Source organism: Thalia democratica, chromosome 1, assembly GCF_965202585.1.
Source record: "Thalia democratica chromosome 1, ktThaDemo2.hap1.1, whole genome shotgun sequence".
In the NCBI taxonomy this organism is placed as follows: Eukaryota; Metazoa; Chordata; class Thaliacea; order Salpida; family Salpidae; genus Thalia; species Thalia democratica.
In genome coordinates this window covers 60,487,604-60,511,249 of record NC_139165.1, presented here as the reverse complement: position 1 = coordinate 60,511,249, position 23,646 = coordinate 60,487,604, and the positions used below count along the sequence as shown (strand labels likewise).

General features: G+C 25.6%; 1 protein-coding gene across 1 annotated transcript in view; it reads right to left on the bottom strand.

The window, feature by feature from the left end:
• Positions 1–13,970, bottom strand: part of LOC145837884 (uncharacterized) — a 47,554-nt gene extending 33,584 nt beyond the window's left edge. The window contains exons 1-7 of the mRNA XM_082945370.1: positions 13,715–13,970; positions 9,593–9,652; positions 9,164–9,319; positions 7,818–7,948; positions 4,524–4,632; positions 3,503–3,627; positions 1,888–2,052 (exon numbers count right to left, since the gene is read on the bottom strand). Coding sequence (XP_082801496.1) covers positions 1,888–2,052; positions 3,503–3,627; positions 4,524–4,632; positions 7,818–7,948; positions 9,164–9,319; positions 9,593–9,652; positions 13,715–13,970 — 1,002 coding nt within the window. The remainder of the gene's footprint in view (positions 1–1,887; positions 2,053–3,502; positions 3,628–4,523; positions 4,633–7,817; positions 7,949–9,163; positions 9,320–9,592; positions 9,653–13,714) is intronic.
• Positions 13,971–23,646: the final 9,676 nt, after the last annotated feature.

Sequence of the window (23,646 nt, the reverse complement as noted above, 5' to 3'; positions counted from 1 at the left end):
ACGAAAATTGTTATTGAAGAGGCATTTATTATTTATTCGACAGTTGCAAAGCGCCATGCTTTCTTCATTTTTTTTAAGTATTTTCGATTGTGTTTTTGAAATTGTTTTATCAATAGCCAGATATCAAAACGTATTCAATACATATATTTCGAACACAAACTTAAACACACAAATGATCAAGGTACACAAGGCAAAAAGAAAAAACTTACTTCAATCAGGATTAAAGAAGTTTTTTTGTAAATTTCTTCCGGGATATTTTAAAAAACAAGTTTTTTCGTCCATTTCTAATATAAAATTCAACTTGAGGTAAAAAAAACTGTCTAATATAGTATAAAAACATTAAAAATATACTAAACTTTTTTAAATGTTCTTTTTAATTAAAAGAAAAAATGAATTACACAAGAATATGGTTGTCTTCTGGATAAGCTTTTTGTATCTAAATGAACTTCTGTTACTTTACATTTTAAGTTAGTTCAAAATTCCAGGTTTTTTTTTTAAATTTCTCTAATTCCAGGTTTTTCCTGTTTTCTTTTTTTGTCTTAACTATCAAATTCCAAGTTTCTACAGGATTCTTTTTTTTTTTTGACAATCCTTTTCAATCCGCCTTATTGCAGGGTTGCCACAGATCAAGCAGAGAAAATTTCCTGGCTTTTCCTGACTTTTCTAAATCAAGCTCTTAACTTAAACCTATTGTAAAAGGCATAGTCAAACAAATGAAACTATATAAAGCTTTCAATATTATTTTTATACAAGTTAAAACAACAGTTTTTTTTTGCTGAACTCAATCATTTAACTTCCGTAACTTCATTTGAACCATCTATGTATGATTGATGTGATTGCAATAAACAGCTGTATGAGCAAAATACTTGTATTTCCTAACTTATAAACACAACTTGTTTGAAAAAAGAAACAATATTTTAGCATTTCCTAACATAAAGTATCTAAATAAACGAAAAGACATATAAGTAACTTTTAAAACTAAAACCTTAAAACAATAACGAACTTTTACAGTTGAAACCTTAAAACAATAAAGAACTTAATCAAACACAGTTTTTTTTTCTTTACTATATGTACTAAAATTATTTTTCTCTGTTTCTTTATTAGCACTTCAACCTCTTCATCTAATAACGATATAGTTTCCTTCATCTGGTCTGCATACCGCTTAATTTTCTTGGCACTTAAAACCGTTTGCCTCATTTTACTTAAGTCGTTCTCATCTGCTGCTCCTGCACTTGTCGAAGAGAATCTTTTCTCTAAATCTAGCAAAAGTTTTTGGACTTCATTTCTTTTCTTTTTGCACTCATTTTATTAATTATTAATAGATGAATGCATTAGAAATTAAGTAATTTTGTAAATTTTTAGGAAAATTTTGCAATTTTTGTCTGACGTCGAAAGGTTTTAGTTAATTTTTTACCATTTGAAGGCTTTGGAAAATAAGAAATTTTGTAAATTTGAACTAACAAAATCTGAATTTTTTCATATTTTGTCAAATTTCCTGACATTTCCTGACTTTATTTCAAAAACCCCTATTTTTTCCTGACTTTTGTCTTTTATTTTTTTTTTCCTGACTTTTCTGACCTTGTGGCAACCCTGCTATTGCCAGTCAGTTAATACCAATATCTCAAATTTTTTTTTATAACTTATAAACAACCATTTCAAGTAGAACCACAAACTAAACTATATAATACATAGGAGTAACTATAAATATTTTACAACTGCATGACATTAAAAATCAACTTCTGAATTTTTTAAGAATACTAATTATGTTTTAGCACTATAAATGACGAATTACAAAAATATAAAAAGAAGCAATGTTTAATTTTATAGCATAAGTGTTAAAAGTAGAATGTAAACATGTATCATTTTTTAGTTTGAATGATAACCAACCTTGCTAGGGTGATTTAAATGTATTCTCTGGTAGTTTAATAGAGATAGATCATTAGGTATGACTGACAAAGTATTAGTAGTAAGCACAACTGGTGTCTTAGACCAATCCATAAACCACTTTACAGAAGCCCAAAACCCTTTATCTTGGGGTAATACAGCTTCAACCTGAAAAAACACAATTCATAAGTATTCAGTAAAATGTCAATTTTTAGCAACCGCAATAGCAGTTAACATTATCAAAAATTACTAGTTTTAAAGATATTAAATTAACTGTCCACTAATACAGATTTAAAATTGATTAAAAAAAACCACTAAAAATCTTTATAAAAATGAAAAATATAAGCTTAAGTTAAAACTAGTGTTCCATACTTGAACAAAAAAGTTTATAAATAGTTATCTTTAAGTACAAGTAAAAAACCTTAAATAAATGAAGTTTATTAAAGCTTTAATTAAAGCAAAACAAAAGTATAGTAGAAAAAAGTTATGGGGGCCGTATATAGCCCTACTATAAAAAATAACTTTGTAAAATCGAAAAAAAAAATCGAAAATACTAAATATTTAAGAAGCTTTATTAGATATTTTAAATATATAACAACATAAGAATACTTTTATAACACTAACTTCAATCTTTATTTAATTAATCAAACATATAAAAAATTATTGGTGACAGGTTTGCCAAGATTTTTGGAGAAATTTCTTCCAGGTTTTCAAAAGTATACGTTTTTGGGTCTATTTTTAGTTTAAAGCAAGGTTTAAGGTTAAAAACTGTGCTAAGTAGTATAACAACATTGAAAACATACTATAAAGCTACTTTAAATTTGTTTTTTAATAAAAAAATTTGATGATGACAAAAAAAAAATTTATCTATATGGTAAATTTTTCGTGTCAAACTAAAGTTTTAGTACTTAACATGTAAAAATTATTTAAAACTCCAGGTTTTTCCAGGTTTCTTAGTGATTTTTGTTCAAAATTCTTAGTTTATTAGTAATTTTTTTCAAATTTCCATGTTTTATTTTAAATTTCTCAAATTCCAGGCTTTTCCTGGTTTGTTTTGCCTAAATTGTTCAAATTATAGGTTTTTTGGCAAACCTGTGCTTAAGTACTTTCAAAAACTTAGTCAGCAAGCGAGACTCAATAAAAGCTAGTCTTTGTTCATCAAAAAAAAACATTTTAGCCTTAGTTCGCCTAAAATTTTCAAAAAATTTAACTTGCTTGGGTATGTCTATCTTGCATATTAGCTACTTATTACATATTGATATAACTACATTAAACTTTTGTAAAACTATTTGTATTTAAAAAAAAAATAATTTATGTCCGTTGAGAACATATTGATATCCTTAATATCCTCATATCCTCAATATCCTTCATATCCTCAATATTGATTGTATAGAGTTTCAAATGTAACTTTTAAACAACATATTTTAATATTCTTTCATATATATTATGTAAAAAAATCATTATACTTAAACATATGGTGATCAAATTCTGGTATATAAATTTAATGAACACTTTTTTTTATACGTAATAAACGACTAACAAAACTAATTAGTTTCTTATGCTTGTTTATATTATAGTATTAATTAAATATAATAATAAAAGAACTTATTGAATGAACCTCATCGAAAAGAACCAAAGACAACTTTTTATTTTTCTTTGGTGCAGCTGGTTTTAAAACTGTAGTTTTCGAATACTTTGTAAAAAATAAATTTTTTTGAGAAGCTTTTTTCTTTTGTTCTTTACCTAAAAAAAGCAATTAAAACTAATATATTTAGGGTTCTAACTAAAAATTCAAAAAAAAAAATTATAGGGATATACATAAAATATAGCAAATTTATAAGGAAATTATCAAAAAAACAATGAATTTTAAACGTTACGAACATATTTTTAAGGTAAATAAAGTAAATTATTTCATTAATCGTTTATAAGCACAGTCTTAATAAGAAATTTACGAACGTTCGAGGGTTTTTGAGCTGTAATTATAGTTAAATAACCAAACTTTAGATAAATTGTGTTTAATGTAACGAAGGAAAAAATTATCCGCTATGTGGCGCCATAGAATCACAATTTTTTTTGATCTATTGAAAAGATTTTGATTAAATAAAAATATTAACTTTTTTATATATTTTTTACCACGCAGTGTCGCTGTTTTAGCTTTCAAAATTCAATCATCAATCAAAAAAAACGTAATTTATATCAATTTCCAAGGATTTTTACATATGTTTTAATTTTATTAGGTATTTATAGGGATTCTTCAGAATATTGCAAATTTATAGGGAATTATAGGAATTTATAAGGAAGTGGGAACCCTGTATATCATCAAAACTCTATTGCAAATATTATAATTTTATTATATAAACAAAACCATTTATGTATACCTTTTTTTTAATCAAATAAATTATTCAAATAAATTACATTTAGTTAATTTCTTTAACTGAAGCAATTTTGGTGTTTGTTTGATATTATCAAAACAAGTTTTATTAAAATATCAGTTATTTTTTTTTTGACTTTAAATTTAACTTATTTTATACTTTGAAGACTATTTATTTTACATCGCTATCTCAAGCTCTTTTAAACTTAATATAATAATTAAATACATAACTTTATAACAAATAACACCAAAAACTTTTAAAACAAACTGTTTATGTTTATGTCCGAGTTTCTTATATTATGCGATAATGTAGCTTCTTTGAGGTACTCCATTACTCTTTTGCCTTCGCGCAAGTCTGAAGCATTAAGTTCCAATACCTATAAACGTTCATAAACTTTGGAGGTAAAATTTAATAAATAAACTTATATACTATTTAAAGATATGCCGTAAAACATGAAAAAACATTTGTTTATTAAAGACTGTACGTTTTTCCGGTTGCGACTGACTGACGAGTTTCAATAAAAACAAAATCCAGGTCTTAGACTACCAAATGCTTGTGGCCTAACGATCTAAGTGGTATGATGAAACATATGTACGTTTAAAAGTGATAAAATGTTGACCGCTTTTGTTGTATTGAATTCTGAGGCTCTTTGATTGTTAGAAACAATTGAGCTTCAGTTATCCGATCGTTCATTTGCGTTTAGTTGTTTACTTTTTATCTTTTATAGTTTCAGTCTAGCTTTTTATGTTGTATAGTCTTATACAAACAGTTTTTATTAAACCTGCACTTCTTTTAGTTCGTGTAAATAAAATGTTCTGTACCATTCGGATTTTATAATAAAAGATGTTTGCCTTTACCCAAGATTACACAGAATCAACGCAGACCAAAATATCCCTTTATATAATATTTTCAATTCTTTTGCACTAACCCCAACAGTAATATCTACTATTTATTTACTCAATAAGTATCGATTATGTTTAAAAAATAAAATGCAAATAAAAATGAAACCAAAACTACTAATTTTTGTAGCTTGAATGTTTTCAAAGAAAACATCGGCGAAAGTCTATGGAGCCTAGGCCTGGACTTCCGTATGCCGTGAGACAAGCTCAAGTTACATTCGATCATCAAACCACAAGCCTTTAGTAGACTGAGACCCGAGTTTTGCTCTAATTGAAACTCAACCAGACGGTTGCAACTGGCTGACGAGTTTCAATAAAAAATTTCAGACCTTTTTAGTCGGAAATTTGATTGCCGGGTTAGAACTTGTCTTAATATGGTAAGTCGTAATTTGAATTATTGTAGTATGAGTTATCGATTTTCAGTTGTCGGAATTTAATTGATGTAATTTTAAGTTGTTATAATTTGAATTGCTGTAATTTGAATTTTCATAGTTTGAATTGTTGTGATTTGAAATAGTATTGACAAATTTGAATTGTCGAATTTAATTAATTTTCAGAATTTTAATTGCCATAATTTGAACTGATATTTGACGTAATCTAAGAAACTGTTGACTAACAAAATCCTATCCAAGTGTGAGCTGTTTCTTGACCATTATTGTTTGACTGTAGTTTAAGCAAGTAAAATACAAAATATCACAGGGTTGCTACTGGTTTTTAAGAAATTTCTTCCAGGTTTTCTGAACTTCTTTAAGTATTTTGATAGTACACTTTTTTGGATCTATTTTTAGTTTTAAGTTAAGTTTAAGGTTAAAAATTGGTTAAGTAGTTCAACATTGAAAACATACTTTAAAGCTACTTAAAATTTATTTTTTAATTAAAAAAAATTTGATGGTGACAATTTTTTTTTTTATGATTATGAGATTTTTCGTGTTAAATTAACAAAATACTACTTGACATGTAAAAATTGTTAAAAATTCTAGGTTTTCTAGTAAATTTTTCCTAAATTCAAAGTTTTTTTTTTCAAAATTTCTCAAATTCCAGGTTTTTCAAGGATTCCAGGTTTTGTGGCAATCCTGATATCAACAAAACATTAATAATCTTTTATAACTTTATTTAAAACTATTGTAACATGAAAAATTACACTGCTTGTCATTAACATCAACTATATCTAAATAATTGTCAGGTTATTAGTTTATTATGAACATTTGGGATTTTGTTTTTTTTTACAAACATTTTTAATGGGCTTTTATTTGAAACCTTAGAGCAGTGGTCGTCAAGGTGTACACTGGTGCATACTAGAGTACACGAAATTTTTTTGGGGTACACATAATTTTTAGGGTGCGCAATACTTAATTTAATTTTTTTTTTATGTTTGGGTAAGGTGGGTTAGGGTTGAGGTTATAAATATTTAAAAAAATATTTAAAAAACTTAAAAAATATTAGTTGCATGATTTTCAAGTAATTCAAAAACAGTAGTGGAAATTTGAAGCTACCCGAAATATTTGACACAAATGTCATTTATGGATTGCCTGCTCTGCAGATATTGGTGAGACATCACGAGAAGTTTTCTGACTAATTGCAGACAACTATAGAACAGTTAAAAACTGCGCAACTTTCGACCACCTATTTAGTTACACATGCTGTCAAAACTCCGAAATCGTTCGAAACTTTAAACTTTTGAAACGATGTAAACAGAGCGCACTCTACAGTCTGACATGAATATTGATTGAGGAAGAAGGCTTAAGTTAAACACGCAAATAACTTTAAATGGAAGATCAAAACTATTAATAATTTATTAAGGGCATAAAAAGGGTCCAGCATTAAAATTATTATTGGGCCGTATTTCAAAACTTGGAGTATATACTATACGCTACTTTCTAACAAACAAAAATATCAATTAACTTTTGAGATGTATTAAATTTTGTAAAAAAATTCCGATACAACCGTATGGAGTAAAAAATTTTTGAAGCCAAAGTTCTCAGAATTTTGAAAAAAATACTAAAAATCTATCTTTTTCTTGATTTTTAAAGCAATTTAATTCAAGTATTCAGAAAATGAACTTAACAGTATTACAAACAACTTGAAGAAGCGAATTTAGAAAAAAAATTGCATAATATAATTTTTGACAATTTTTTTCTTTTATAATTTAAAAATCTGCTTCTTACAAGTTGTTTTAAATTCATAAAAGATTACTATTAAAATATTTGATCAAAAGCTCGAGAAGGAGGTATATTTTTAGTGAAAGTCTGCTGTTGCCCTTTTATTTTCCGCCTCCCATAAAAGAGCTATTGAACGCTCTAACTTTAATTGCTTATATCTGAAAAGTTACTTTGAATTTTAACAAGCCGTAAAAAGTAAGAGGTAGATTATCTAATTTTGTCAAAAACATGACTAAATTTAAATTTAAGTGTTTTACCTCGCTATGCCCTTAATTAACCATCTTTACTAAAGTTTTACTTATATTCTATAATTCGTTTAAATCCTTTTTCATGCATCATAATATTTTTAAAATATTTTTAAACTGTCTACTAACTAAATAATTTTAAATTGATTTATCAATTGAAATAGAAACTCTATGTAGTTTTAAAAACGTCTGTGAAATAAATAAAAAAAATGAATACATATTTAGTTGCAAATGGTACCTATATATTTGTGGACTTACTTGAAATCCTAACTGGTTGGCACATGCATGAACGGTTGAAGTTTTACCTACACCGCAACTACCATGTATCACTAAAACATTATCCTTACATTCATCTTCTGAATCTTCTCCGGATAGCACATATTCATCCTCTGCTTAATAACATATGTTTTTAAAATAAATAAAATGAGGATGTTTAATGGAATAAGTCTTAAAATTCTCTTGTTTACAATAATTTTATCCAGGCTTCAAATTTAATTACACATACCTAAAAATAACAGTGTTAAGGTAAATAAAAAGTTACAAATTTGAAGTTTCTATAGGTTTACATTTTATATACGTTTTAAAATTTTTGTTAATATCTAATATGAGATTATTATAAAATTAAAATAGAAATGTAAATTAAAAAAAAAATACTTTCTATCTTAGCATAAAGCAAAAAAAAAAACTTTTTTTGGTTTATATCTGAAAATAAAGCACTCTTAGAAAATTTATCCAACAATTTTTTAACTAAAAAACTTAAACATAAGTCACTCGTTTTAAAAAGATTTATTTATTTGTTTAGCGCATCCTCAGTATAATCTTGCTAAAAACTAATAATATTGTAGTGTAAATTTTGTTATAAACAATAATTTTGAAACGTCTAACAAAAAATAGTTACGTCATATAGTATAAAAGTCTGTTTAAAAGGTTTCAATTAGAATTGAGTTAATACTTAGCTGATTTAAAGTAATTTATAAGACAAAATTGCTAAAACAAAAACATTTAAGAAAAAGTAGAATTTTTTTTACCTGAAATTTATACTCCAAATTAATATTCGAAATAAATTAAAAAACCTTTTTTAAATGAGTGACTTTTGTTTAAACTTTTTAGTTAAAACTAGTACCAAAAACCAATTTATTCAAATACTTTTTTTAAATACTATTTCAAATGCACTACTTTGTATAAAAAGTAGTTTTACTAAAAACAAAAACAGTTTGTAGATAGCTTTAATTTACGAAACGCTGAAAAGATAGAAAGTCAAAACATAAAAAGAATAGGAATCTTTAAACAAACAAATAAGCTACAAACTTAGTTGTGTACATATTAATAAACAGTTCATATAAGAAACTGTGTTATGAAAATGTTATTAAAAATGTTTTCTTACTTTATCAAGTAACAGCTAATTTTATACAATTTTGTACTTATTGATTAAAATTACTCTACAGTAAATAAAATCTTTTCTGACAAACACAAATTATACTCTAAAACAGATGTAAAAGGTGTAGAGTTTGTTTTAAAGTACTAAATTTATACATATATACCCTTTTTAGTTACTAGTATTTATTTTTAATAATAATACATTAGATAATAAAATTTATACAGACCATTATTTTTTACTTTCACCTGACAATCAACTTCTTGTAAAACTTTTTTTTTCCACCTAGTGAGGTAGCTTACCAAAAAGTCTACTTCTGCTGAGTTTCCAAGGACTTCTCCGGAAGATTTTGGTTGATAACTTGACGTCCAAACATTATACTGACCTAATATATATCTAACTTTGTATTCGTAAGTGTAATGTTTAGTAGTAAAATAAATAAAATAAATATGTATGTATCATAACTTACTACACTTAGAACTAAATGATTAAACTTTTTTTAACTTTTAAAATAAATTATTATCTTTTTTTTTTTATTTAAACTAAACAAAAATAATCTTAAAGTATTTCTAGTATGCATGTTCAATAATCTCAAAAGTTTACTTTTATATAGTTAATTGTCGATTTGAAAAATGTTAAAGTAAAATAAATAAAAAACTTTCTTCATGATGTTCTTCTTCACCTCTCCTTTTTTGAATGTTTTTTTCCTTGTTTTTATCTGAATTTTGTATGTTATTTTATAAGCATTTGTATTATTTAATCTTAAAAGAGTTTCTATTCTTACTTATTTATAAATTTAAGACTCAAAGCCTTACATAGCATTTTCAAATAATTTTAGGTTTATAACTTTAAAATAATTAAATAGTTTTCGAACAATATAATGGTATTCCTTAAATAGATTTTTCTATCTTTAAAGCAGTGGTTCCCAACATTTTTGATGTCCCCCACCCTTAAAATAATTTTATTCTCGCACCTCTTGCAGTACATGCAATGATATATTAAAGAACAAAAGGACATTGAAGATTTATAAAACAATTTTTTTGGTAGTGAACTATATTAACAAAAATTAAATATTTGGAAATTAATAAAGACAACAAACTGCATTCAAACAAGTTTTTGTTTTCCAAGGTACAAAACATCAGAACTCACTCTCCCCTCTGCAACAGTAAACGTTTTCTGAAGGTCAAGCAAATTAGTTTTAATCTTTAAATTATTTCATAAAAATTTAATTATCTCTTAATCAAACGAAATAAAAATAAATCTATCTTTAAAGAATTATATAAAACTTTTATTTTTGAGTAACAAAAATTAAAACAAAAAACTAAACATAAATCTTTAATGAAAAACCTTTAATGACACGTCGTTTCGCAAACACTCACAAGGTATCTAACCAAAAATTTAATTTTTGTTTACGCAATATTTTTTTTGAATAGAATAAGAATTCAGTTTAAAATTCATTGTAAATTTAATCTCGTTTGTTCCTGTTTATTGAACAAGAGTTTATCAAGCGTGACACTTTGTTGCTGATAGCATTATCATGTCTGCCTGTGCATTCAAGCAATTACTAGATTTGGTTTTGATTGACAAAAGAGTACTAAATCCAGACTCGCACAAGTAAGTCGCCGCGGATGGAATGAGCATACTATTGCTTTTTCACAAATTAAAAAAAAAAATAATGATTTGAATTGCTTGTCAGCTTTAAAAATCGATAGTTATGTTTTGTTTAGTAAAAGAAAAGTTCGGTTTACAGTCGCCTAAGTTAAAGAAAAATCTTCGTAGTTATCAAACAAAATTTAAAAGCCATCGCGCGAGTAGCCCTGGTTACGAAACCTTGCTTTAAAGCAAAAGCTAGCCTTGGTGACAAAAAACTAAGATGATTCAGCCTAAGTTTAATAGAAAGTTTTAAAAGGGAACATTATGAGCTTAAAATAAAAATAAAATATATAACGAGCTTAAACCTCTAAAAAATCAAAATAGTAACTCACGGACTTAACATTTAGAATAATTAAAGTAATAATAATAATAAACTAGCCTCAAATTTTCAGGAAATGAGCTTTGTTAAAATTTAGACTAACAAAAACCTACAATTCAACATAAAAAAAAAAAACTAATAATGAACAAAAAAAAATTTACTCTAAATTTAAAAAGTTGTTACAATATGATTTTATTTTTATTAAACTAAAATTAGACTGAGAAATTTTTAGAAGGATAGCTTACAAACTGTAAGATTCTTTTAACAAACTCGTCTCTTTTTACCTTTTAAATTTATTACTTCCATAAGAAATCTTTTGAACCATCTCATTTTGTACACTTGTACTTCCAAACTAATTTGAACTTTAAGAAAGGTTAAGACAGCTGCTAGCTAAAGTTAAAATCTTTAAAACCAGATCAACCTTAACTAAAGTCTTACTCCCTATATCCTTTATATCAGGGCTTTTAGAATTCAACTAATACTTCTTTTATAAAAAGCAACTTAAATTTTTTTTTTTTGCATATTTTTAATTTAGATGCCAGTTGATTTTTTTAGTTTTAATTATTTTAAACATTTGGATACTATTTGCAACATCCAGGTTGACTAGTATAGAACAGACAAAAAGAGCACAATATTTGATCACCTGTTTAATTTCACAAACTGCCAAAACTCAGAAATTGTCAAAAACTTTAGAAATTTAAACTATGTAAGAAGAGTAAATTTTACAGTCTGGAATCAATGTTAATCAAGAAAAGGGCCCAAGTTAAACACTTAAATAAGATCAGATGGGAAACAAAAAATATTAACAACTATTTCAAATATTAACAACCAGCATATATTTACTTTACTTTTGTTTTCTACATACAAATTACAATTTTGTAGTTGTTTAAATCTTATATTTACATGTCATAATACCTTGAACTTACTGTTTTTAAACTGTTTACTAAATAACTTTCAATTCATTTTTTCTCTTTATAAGGAAAGATAGTTTTTATTTTGACAATTTTAGTATATATATTAGTATACAAACTTTTTTATGTATATTTTGATACTGTTAAACTTACCGTTTTGATTTTAACAATCATAATTTTTTAGCCTTGCAGCTGCTCTACTTCAAAATAATAAGATTTATAGTAACTATTTATATATATAACTGTACAAATAGGGTGCTAATAAAAACAGCAACCTTAAAATTATCAGCAGGAAAAGCATTTACATTTGGCAAATATCACATAAAAATACAAAGCAAAATTTTTAACAACAAAAGAGTAAAGCAAGGCAAATTAAATTTTTCTTTATACAACCCTATGTGAATTGTATGGGACTTTAAAAGTTCGACCTTCAAGTTTTTGGTATAAAATTTTTCTACATGTAAAAAACATCACAAAAGCACATTTTAAGCATTTCAAGACGTTTTGAAGAAAGTTTCATGGATGCTTTTTATTCTGTAATTTTTACTATTTTTTGTTAAGTTCAAGTTTTTTAGAAAATCGAGAAGTGCCTCCATGAAGCTTTTCTTCAAAAACTGCCTTACAATTTAGAGATAAAGCTTTAATATTAGATTCAATGTTAATTTATATAAAACACATACCTTGCTCTCTAATGGCCTTAATAAGATAGAGAATTAAGGTAAATTTGGCAAAAATTAAAATGTTAGCAAATAACTTTATTAAATAAAGATAAAAATATATTAAACCATTTTGTACCATTTTAGTGATTTTTTTTTGCTTTTTCAAAATACATTAGGTTATTGTAGCTAAAAGACAAAATTTAAATATTGAAGAGAAAACTAAATCGTGATAATTTGGGTTACCACTTTTTGAGCCAAAAACAAACTGTCCTTAAACTGTCAAAAACAACTTTTCAAAACTAATAAAAATCAATTTCTTTAATAAAAATTGTTATAAAATAACATAATAATGCAACTAAATTTCATTCAAAATGTTTAAAAAAATATTTGCAGATTTTTAAAAAATCTTAAAACTGTTTTGAGTTTTTTACAAAAAAAAACTACCCTGAGTAAGCTGAATTTTGAATAAAAATTAAAAACATCCTGAGTTTTCCTAAGCTGTATTAAGTTATCCTAGGATTTTTAAAAACTACAAAGTATTTTGAGTTATCCTTTGTATCCTGAGTATCCTTAGTGTGTAGCAACCCTGGTTAATTTTTTTTAAATTAAATGAAGTCTTGACTAGAAAATAAAATTACTGCATACCAGGGACATAGCTAGCTCAAAAAAGTTAAGAATACCAAGCTACGTCCCTGCTTTTTCAACATATAATTATCAATGTATAATCTGAGAATACAGAAAAGTCCTATATTGTTTTTACATCCTAATATTCTATTTATACAGCCCTATTTAAGATTACTATCTTCAGTTCAAAAACTTTTTACAGCTTAGTGAAAACTAGAGTAATTTTTAGAAATAAGGCTTAAACTTAATAATCAAAAAAGAACTATACAATAAAACAAAAAAATTGAGAAAATAGTAAAATAATTAAAAAATATTTTCAATTAAAAATTTAAGTTAATCATCCTCAAAACATGATAAAACTAAATAAAAAACAAATTTTAATATACTTTTCAATTTATGACAACAATTAAAAAGTTTTCCATTATATTTTTATTAACTATTAATCTACAAGTTTATGTTTCAAATTTTAATTTAACTTTCATATTCTGAAAATAGTAACTAATAGATAATAATTAAAAAAGTTTTTTATAAAAAGTCCCTTTGAATTGTTGTATAAAAAAGTGCTTAGAACTTTCCATAAACAGTTAAGAATAAGACATTAAACTAAAACTAACCTGACTCTTTTAAATTGATTCCATTACTACCATCAGAATCTTTTTTGTCAAAAAACAAAGAAAGTTTTGATTGCTTAGATTGCCTAGATTCATTACATTTTTTTTGATGTTCAATTTTTTTATTATCATCATTAGTGGTATTTTTTACTATTTTTTGTTTTTTTGTTTTAATTTCATTGGTTTGAAATTCATCAAAAGACACTTCTTCAATTTCATTAAAATTCTCTTTGTGGAACAACTTAATATTAAAAGACATTGTAAATAAAAAACTATAAAGTATAACTCTAAAAATTATATAAAGAATGTTATTAACGCAAATGTTTTTGATTTCTTTCAAAATACTGTCTAAAAACTTAAGTTTGTTACTCAAACTCAGTGAGTTAATTTAGTACCTTATTTTTAACAAGTTAATCTTAAAATGAAGAGTTTCATTTTAGCTATCAGGTACTTTTTATTTTTAATAAAATTATAAGTAATTTTTGATATATAAAGGATCAAAATTGATGAGTTAAACCAGCTCTTTATAAAAAGGCTTAAATTAAAAGGCAAAAAAAATTCAATTAAAAAAACTATCTTTTCCTTCATATTTTAGATAAACTTCTTAGAATTGTTAGTTTGTGTAAAAATAAATATTTTACTCTTCTGGCCTTAAAAATAATCTAAGGTATAATTCTAAACAATAAGGGGTAGGACTTTAAACAGAAAGTTGAAGATAATCCTGCTACTTCTTAGATAACCTGCTAAACTATTTTTGGTTAACATAGTTTTTAAAAATTCAGTCTTTGTACACATATTTTCACATTTTTAGACTGACATGCCCCAAATTATACTGACATTTTCCTAACTCTAATTAGTTGGGGCCCAATTAGGCTTATAATCAGATAAAACAATACATCCTATTTTTATTAGTTTGGTTGTAATAGCCTAGTTTATTAAAAACATAACTTTTTAGAACATTGTTTTTTTTTTAATTTTAAATTTGTTTAAGGTTGCCACATTAAAGGATTTTTATTTGTTTTATTCTAGGTTTTCTGAATTTAATTCAGATTTTTTAAAATTTAAGTTTTATTGTCCATTTTAGTAATAAGTTAAACATATAAGGTAAAAACTTTCTTAGTATATAAATATTGAAAAGATTCTCTATATTAAATAAATGTTAAATAGCATCAAAAATATTTTGCATCAATAAATGTTTGATATCAATATAAACTTAATCATTTTACTTGTAAAAAACTTTTTTAAATTTCACGCTTTTCCAGATTTTCTAGTGATTTGTGTTTAAAACTCTAGGTTTTTCCAGTTTCTTTTTTACAAAATCTTCCAGTTCAGGTTTATTTAGGTTATTTTTGCTAAAAGAGTTAAATTCTAGGTTTTTACAGGATTCCAGTTTTTTGGCAACCCTGTATCTTAGACATGCCGTTAACAAATCATAATAATTTGAGTTGTCTGAACTTGAACTATTCCACTTCAGAATATTTAACACTCTAGACTCAGGGTTATAGCTCACTATGTGCAGGGCTGAAAAACCCAAATTCAAGAAAAACCGCAATCTAATAATTTACTCAAAAATAAACTAATTTTCTTTTTTTTTTAATAATTCACTTCTTTTTTCAAGTATTACAACTGGGAAAAGGTGATACTTTTCTAAGATTGTCAAAATAGACATTTAGCCTGATTAGGCTTGATTCAGCTTAACATGTAAGAATCCTAAAATTAGACTTTTTTAATAACTGTTCAAAATATAGTTTTAATTGTTTGCTAACAATTTAATTGTTTCCTAGTAAAGTAACTTCACTGAAATTTAATTTTGATTTAGTTATCTTTCCTATTAACGTAAGTTGTTTGTTTATATTATGTTTTGTTGTGTAATTTAGCTTACTTATTTATTTTAGACTTAATAATTACAAATATCATATAGTTTTATAACAGTCGGATTTAATATAAGTATTTCACCTATTAATAACTATTATCTGTAGAATATATCTTATTTTAATGAAAACATATATACACCTACTTTATTCTATGCTTCTATTCTCTCATTACAGTAATTTTTTTTTTACAGAACCCAGTTGAAGTGTGTTGATTCGTTGACACACAGAAACATATGTTGGTAGAATAAAGGAAGATTACTGTATAATTTGACTTTTTTAATAGATTTTTTTTTAATTAGGAGTATGACTTTTAAGTGGTAAAAAAAATATGTTTTGTATATTTTACAGTAGTCCCATATAAATTCAAAACAGAATTTTATAAATAAAAAAAGAAATATTTTTAAATAAAATTCTATAAACTAGAAGCCCCTGAATTTTTTACATATTTTTTATCTCAATATATTATTTTACTTATTAACTTGCAAATAATTTATTTACTTATTTAGGAAAAAAAAATTAGAACAAATTCTTAATCTGCAACCACAAAGGCTATTTTACGATTTAGTAAGTAAATCATACCATTTGAAGTTTTAACAACCAAGTTGTTAGTAAATTAGCCTATTTTTGGGTCAACTTTTTCTAGATCAACTTTTTAATAACCAATAATAAATAAACAAACCTTTTTTATCTATTTGTTATATGTTTGGGTAAGGTTGGTTAGCAATAGGGGTGAAAGTTATAGAAAAATGCATAGAAAATAAATCTTGTTTTGATGCAGGTATAAAATATACATAATACTAACAAAATGAAAAGAAGTAAAACAACAAACATCAATTACTTAATAAATTAATGAATAGTTAAGGTAATTAAAGCTATAGAAACTTGAGATAATATATTTATAAAATATTTATAATGTTAAATTTAAAAAGTTAAACTAAAGTTAAATACAACTAAAAATAACAAACTAAACAATCTAAAAAATACAAAGCACAAAAAACAAAAGTTGTTGTTAAGCTTTCAAAGCCCTGATTAATAACTAAATTACAGCGCCATACAACTTAAACTGCATATATATTACATATTAAGTAAGACAATTAATTATTGCTATAGAAGAGAGCAGTAGGTAACAAAGTTAAAAAGTAAAACACTTTTTTTACAATTTGATCTTATTTTATATAGTTTTTACTAAGCTACAAGATGCTTTTTACAGATTTGAAAAATTCAAAATAAATTTTAGGTATAGCTGGTCAGAGTTGGAGGCAACAATAGGTACCTTATGGGAGACGCAAATTAAAAGGGCAAATAACTAGAAATCACTCAAAATCTATCTAACCACCTACGTGTTTTGAGATAACTTTCTCAAATTTTCAGAAAATGTTCTTTGCAATATTTTGAAAATTCCTGAAAGTTTGGGGTAGTTATCTCAAAAAATGTAGGAGAAGATAGATTTTTGGTGAAATAGTCTATTTTTGCTGTTTTAGTTTGTGCCTCCCATAAGGAACCTATTGTTGCCTCATCTTTGACCGGCTATATCTCAATGAAAAATTTAATTTTTTTAAATCTGTAAAAAACATCTTGTAGCTTAGTAAAAACTATACAAAATAAGATCAAATTGTGAAAAAAGTGTTTAACCAATTATGCCCTTAATTAAACTTGGAACTTAACACATAATAGAATATGAAAAATATATAGTTGAGTAAGAGACAAAAAATGCTAGAGAATAAAAATAGACATGTACAAAAATAAATTTATAGGGATTTTCACATATGTTTCAATTTTTTGTAGGGATTTATAGGGATTTTTCAGAATATTATTGCAAATTTATAGTGATTTCTGGGAAGTCGAAAAACTGAATCCTGCTGGCTGTTACTTAAAACCAATTGATTGTAATGAAAAAAGAATAATCAGATATGTTTGTTGTGTACCTGCCCTTACCACAACAAACCCTCTATTTGATAAGACTGGTTTGCTGAAATTAAATGATAATACAAATTGCAAATTTGTAAGTTGATGCGTATAATTTTATAAGGGTTTGATGTAGAGTACAATAGATTTACTTTTGCTAGTTCTGTTCATTCACATAAAACAAGTTACTTAAAGAAATTAGATTTTATAACCAAAAGACCTCCAACAAGACTTGGCCTAAACAGCTTTGGATATTTAGGTTTAAATTTTTGGTCTAGAGTCCAGAATCTTTTTTTATTTAAAGGAGATAGTTGTGGTGCAATTATAAAACTTTTATCAAATCATCACAAGTAGATCTAGTATACTTTATTTGTATCGAATTTGATGCTTTTTATATGTACAGCAGATTGTAATGGATATTTTTATTTAGTGATTGTCTAGCTAATGAAAGAGTGATTGTTATACGCTATCAAAATTAATTAAATTTATTGCTAATTTATTTTATTTTTATCTTTTTGTTACTGTGTTAGATTCAAACAGCAAAATTTATCTTTTTTTATTATTAAAAATTAGACAGGGTTGCAAAATTTTTTTGAGAAATTTCATCCAGGTTTTCTGAATTTCAATTATCAATCATAATCAATCAAAAGTACACGTTTCTGGGTCTATTTTAATTTCAAAGATAAATTTAAGGTTAAAAACTGGACTAGGTAGAATAATCGTATTGGAAAGATAGTGAAAAACTACTTTAAATGTGTTTGTGAATTAGAAAAATATATATTTTTATGGTAAATTTTTTGTGTCAAATTAATATTTCATTACTTAACATGTAAAAATTGTTAAAAATTCTAGGTTTTTTAGTTATTTTTGTTCAAAATTCCAGGTTTTTTCAAAACCTCTAAGATTCATGATTTTTTTAGTCAAAATTTTCAAAATATAGGTTTTTCCAGGATTCCAGGCTTTTTAGACCATCCTGATTAGGGGTAAAAATAAAATATTAATTCATAATTTATTTTTGTATTTTTGAGTTTTATGTCAAGTTAAGGGCATAGGGGGGTTAAACACTTTTTTTACAATTCCATCCTATTTTATATAGTTTTTACTAAGCTAGAAGATGCTTTTTGCAGATTTTTAAAATTCAAAATAATTTTAAGATACAGCCGGTCAAAGTCGGAGGCAACAATAGGATCCTTATGGGAGGCGCAAACTAAAACAGCTAAAATAGACTATTTCACTATAAATCTATATTCTACAATTTTTGAGATAATTAACTCAAACTTTCAGGAAGTGTTCTTTAATATATTTAGAAAATTCTAACAGAAAGTATTTTTTAAAAATTAAAATTTCAAATAAAAAATAAACAAAAAAAATAGTTTTTTTTTTGTCATGGAACTTTTATTTTTTAATTTTTTCTTTCAACTTATTTCGACAGATTTTTTTTAATATTGCAAAGAACATTTTCTGAAAATTTGAGGAAGTTATCTCAAAAAACGTAGGAGGATATAGATTTTTAGTGAATTCTATTTATTTGCTGTTTTAGTTTGCGCCTCCCATAAGGATCCTATTGTTGCCTCCGACTTAGACTGGCTATATCTTAAAAACTATTTTGAATTTATAAAATCTGTAAAAAGCATCTTGTAGCTTAGTAAAAACTATATAAATTAAGATCAAATTTCAAAAAAAAAAAAGTGTTTAACCCCCCTATGCCCTTGATACTAACAATCTTTAAAAATACTTGTTTTTTTATTAAATTTTACTTTTAAATATAAATTGTTTTTTTTTTACTTACAGAGTTTTGTTATTTTCTAAGCACTTTATAGAACTCAATAAATCCATTTAGATATTAATTTATTTTTATTTGCAACAGCTGATTGTGAGTTCACGCTAGTGACAGTGATTACATGATTGGATTGTTGATATGTTTTTTGTTGCAGCAGCAGATAATTTCTTAGAGATTAGGTTCTACATGATTTTCCCACACTTTGTGGTTTTTAGTGTTGAGATTTTAACCTTGTGAATGTTTACCAAATCACATGTCACCAAAAGATTTATTTTTCAGTCTAATAGATTGTTTTCTTTTTTTGGTTATTTTTAGTGCAGTATAGTTAAATGTTAATTTTTATGGGCAGGTAGAATTTCAGATTGTGACAGTTTGCTTGCTTGACCTTAAAAATTGTTTATTGTTGTGGAAGGAAGAGTAAAACTGATGTTTTTCTACCATAAAAATACTTAACAAAATAAATCAAAATCCAGGTATTTATTACTTTCTCATTTATATGTATCTGAATTTTGTTTAAGTTATTCTTTCAGTATGTGCACTATTGCAATAATGCATAAATCATTCTTAATTTATATAGCTATAATCCTAGACATGACATTAAACTGTGTCCTGGTGTATGACTTGACAATTAAAAGGTTTTTTAGTACACCAGGTCCTTGGAATAAATTTTTGAACGCTTTTTTTTTTGTTCATAATCATTATATATATAACAAAATTAAAAGTTATCATTTTAAAATCTAGCCATAAAAACTAATCAACAAAAATGTCTCAACTTAAAAAGTAAATCTAGTTTACATAACTTGGGTTTATAAAAGTAAAAGGGATAGCTTCAGTTTAAATTAAATCAGGAACATAAGAGAACTACTCATGATATTATATACTATCAAAGTGTATGGTATATTATCAAAATCCACCCAATTATTTTAAATATTTTCTTTATTTATTAATTTATTTAACATATTTTTTGTATTTTTATACTTTTTCTTATCTATTTTTCACTATCTCTATTACCCCTAACCCTCATGCTAAAATTTGACTGGTGGATTTTGACTGTGTCCCATATATCCCACATTGATTTTTACATTTAATGTCAGAGGCGCGAATATAAATTAAAAAATATTAATTCCCCTAAGTTGAAGCAAAGTTGAGACATCATAATGAAGCAGCTTTAAAAATCGATTAGCTATTTTGCATGGGAACGGGTCAAAATTACACGAGGGAACTAAATTGCACCAAGACAAAATTGCACGAAAGGTCAGATATTCACTAATATATTTTCATACGAAATTAATTTTTCATGAAGGAACCAATTGTACGAAAACAACTTTGCACCAAGGAACAATTTTGCACGAATTACAATTTTCTTATATATGTATGTATAGTATATATATGTATATAGAGAAACAGAAAACAAAACTAAAAGATAAATTATTAAAGAAACAAAAAAAAAGTTACCGAGCGAGGGTAAGGGTTAGGGTAGGGCCTTAGGGGTAACCGTTGAACCTGTCTTTCGAAGTTGTTACTTATAGTTACGCGACCTGGCGATTAACTGACTTAACGCGTTATAACAATATCGATGACGGATGCTTAAGCTAATGTTTAGAATTGACTGAGCTATCGTTTAACTTAGCCTATTTAAGTAGTCAGATTATTAGAATGCTTAAACTAATAGTATAAAGAAATCGAGTCTTAGAAACAAATGTGTATTTACAAATTAATAAAGTGCGAAAGAACAAAATACAACAAACTGCACAAATAAACTACTTTAACTCAAAAGTCCATATAAAAAACAGTCGCTATCATTACAAAATGTAACGATGGGACATCAACCCGTTGCAAGCAGTAGAAGTGTAATCGACTAAAGTCACTAAAACTAAGCCGCCTTCGAGCGTGGCTCTGCTCTTTTAAGCTAAATAATGAGAGAAAATGAAGAAAGAAAGCCACTTTCAACTGCTAAAACAATATCAAGTGTTACACAGTGATAGTAAAAATAAAAGAATAACTAATAAAAAAAATTATCAAAAATACAAAAAAAAGGAATAAATACAAATAAATTATTTCAAAAAAAAAAGCTACCGACCGAGGGTAAGGGTTAGGGGTAACAGTAACAGTAAAAAAAAAAAAAAAGAGAAATAATAAAAAAATGTAAAAAAAATTATTAATAAAAAAAAAAAGTTACCAACCGAGGGTAAGGGTTTAGGATAACAGTGGTAGTAAAATGAAATAAATAAAAATAAAAGTTAATAAAAAAATTTAAAACTGTTCAAAATATAGATTTAATCGTTTGCTAAAAAAAGATCCTAGTGAAACAAGTTCACTGGAATATAAATAAAACAACTTATACAGTAACCTTCCTAACATATGTTTCTGTGTGTTAACGAATCAACTCACTTCAACTAGGTTCTGTAAGAAAATAGTTATTTAGAACGAAAGAATAGAAGCATAGAATAATATAGGTGCTGCATACATATTTTCATTAAAATTAAATAATTTCTGCAGATTTTTACAGGTTAATAGTTAACAATAAGTAAAAAACTTAATTTTAATTCCGACTATTATAAAACTATATAATGTTTGTAATTATTAAGTCTAAATTAAGTAAAGTAAACTAAAATACACAACAAAACAACAAATCATAACATAAACAAACCACTTACTTTAATAGAAAGAATAACTAATTCAAATTTATTTTACCGTTACCATTGATTGAAAAAAATACATGTAATACTTACGTCACAACATATATGAACATTAAGACAGCTATTTAAATTGTATTGTAAAGTTAGTTAATTTAGTCTTTATCTTTGGGAAAGCAGTAAAACGCTTTTATATGAAAAATAGTATGTAATCTATTTTGAATAAAAATTAAAAATCAGTCATTAATTATTGAATCAATAACAATTAACAACGGTAAAGACAATAAAAGTAACAGAAACTTCATATAACGTGTGTTTTATATATCAAATGTTTGTAATGATTAAATCTAAAATTATAACAAAATCAAAGTTAGATACAATTAGGAAGCAGATTTAGTTTAAATGTGAAAATTAAAAATGTAAAAACTTAAACTTTAAGAAAACCAAGCACAAAATAAGCAAACACGTTATTAAGGTTACAAAGCACTGACCGATAATTAAGTTACAGCGACACACATAAAATCACAATGACTTAAATTACATACATATTGTGTATAATAACTATTAAAACAATTGATTGTTGTTTTATAAAGGAGCAGTCGGGTGTTTAAATAAAGATCACATACAGATATTTGAAATATTTAAATTTAAACTGTGTTATATATGAAAGTTAAAATGTAAAACATAAAACAACAAGGTAGTCATATGCTAAGTATAAACCTGCAGTAAAAAACCTCTAGCTCTATTCGGCGTAGTAGGTTAAAAAGCATGGTTTATCTGTGATTTGAATACAGGCTTCCAATTAAACTTGGAACTTAACACATAAAGATGTGAAGAACTATAGTCGGAGGGTAAAGTGAATATATGAAATGTCGGAGAATAGAAAGTGACATGTATGAAATAAACATATAAATAATAAATGAATAAAACTATTTTTCTTACAAAAAATATAAATAAGACTCAATTTTTCAGAACAAAACATATTTCATGCTTCTTTTGTCAGTTGTATACTAAGCAATAAAAATAAAATTTCAAATCTAACTTATATAGTAAAAATGCATTCAACGTAGTTAATAATAATAAGCAAAGAGTAATTCACAATACATAAGTACTTCTAATTACAATGCAACTAAAAATAATAAAACAATTTAAGAAAACAACGAAACAGTATAATCAAAATCTTTATGTTTACATAATTTAGGTTTTCTTAATAGCCTCAAGTTTTATTAAATCCGAAATGTGATACAATTTTTAACAATTTTGAATCTTTTTTAATTATAATTACTGGCACAATCAAGGTTATTTACTAAGTGTTCAGCAATAGCAGATCTTTTTGAAGCATTTATTACGCTAATAGATTTAGTTTTCTTTTAAGTCTTAAAAAATTCATCGATACTTTTTGGAATATGTTCCTTTATTCTTTTGCCAAGTTGTCTTGAGGTCATCCCGACATAACTAGCTTCACAGAAGCAGTTAAACTGGTAAACTACCATACTTTGTTTAAATTCTGCTATCGGATCCTTTCCTCCAGGTCTGAACATTGGTTTGGATACGAAAATAACAATCGGCTTTGCCGAATGATAAGTCCTACTTACTAGTTGACAAATCTCTCTTTCTAAAACTCCTGAGTTATTATTGACATAAGGCAATACTAAAGGAATCAAGCATTTCCCCGGCCCTGCTAGCTTTATTTTAAGATGTAAATTTATAATTTTATTAACAAATTCTTGTGGATAGCCA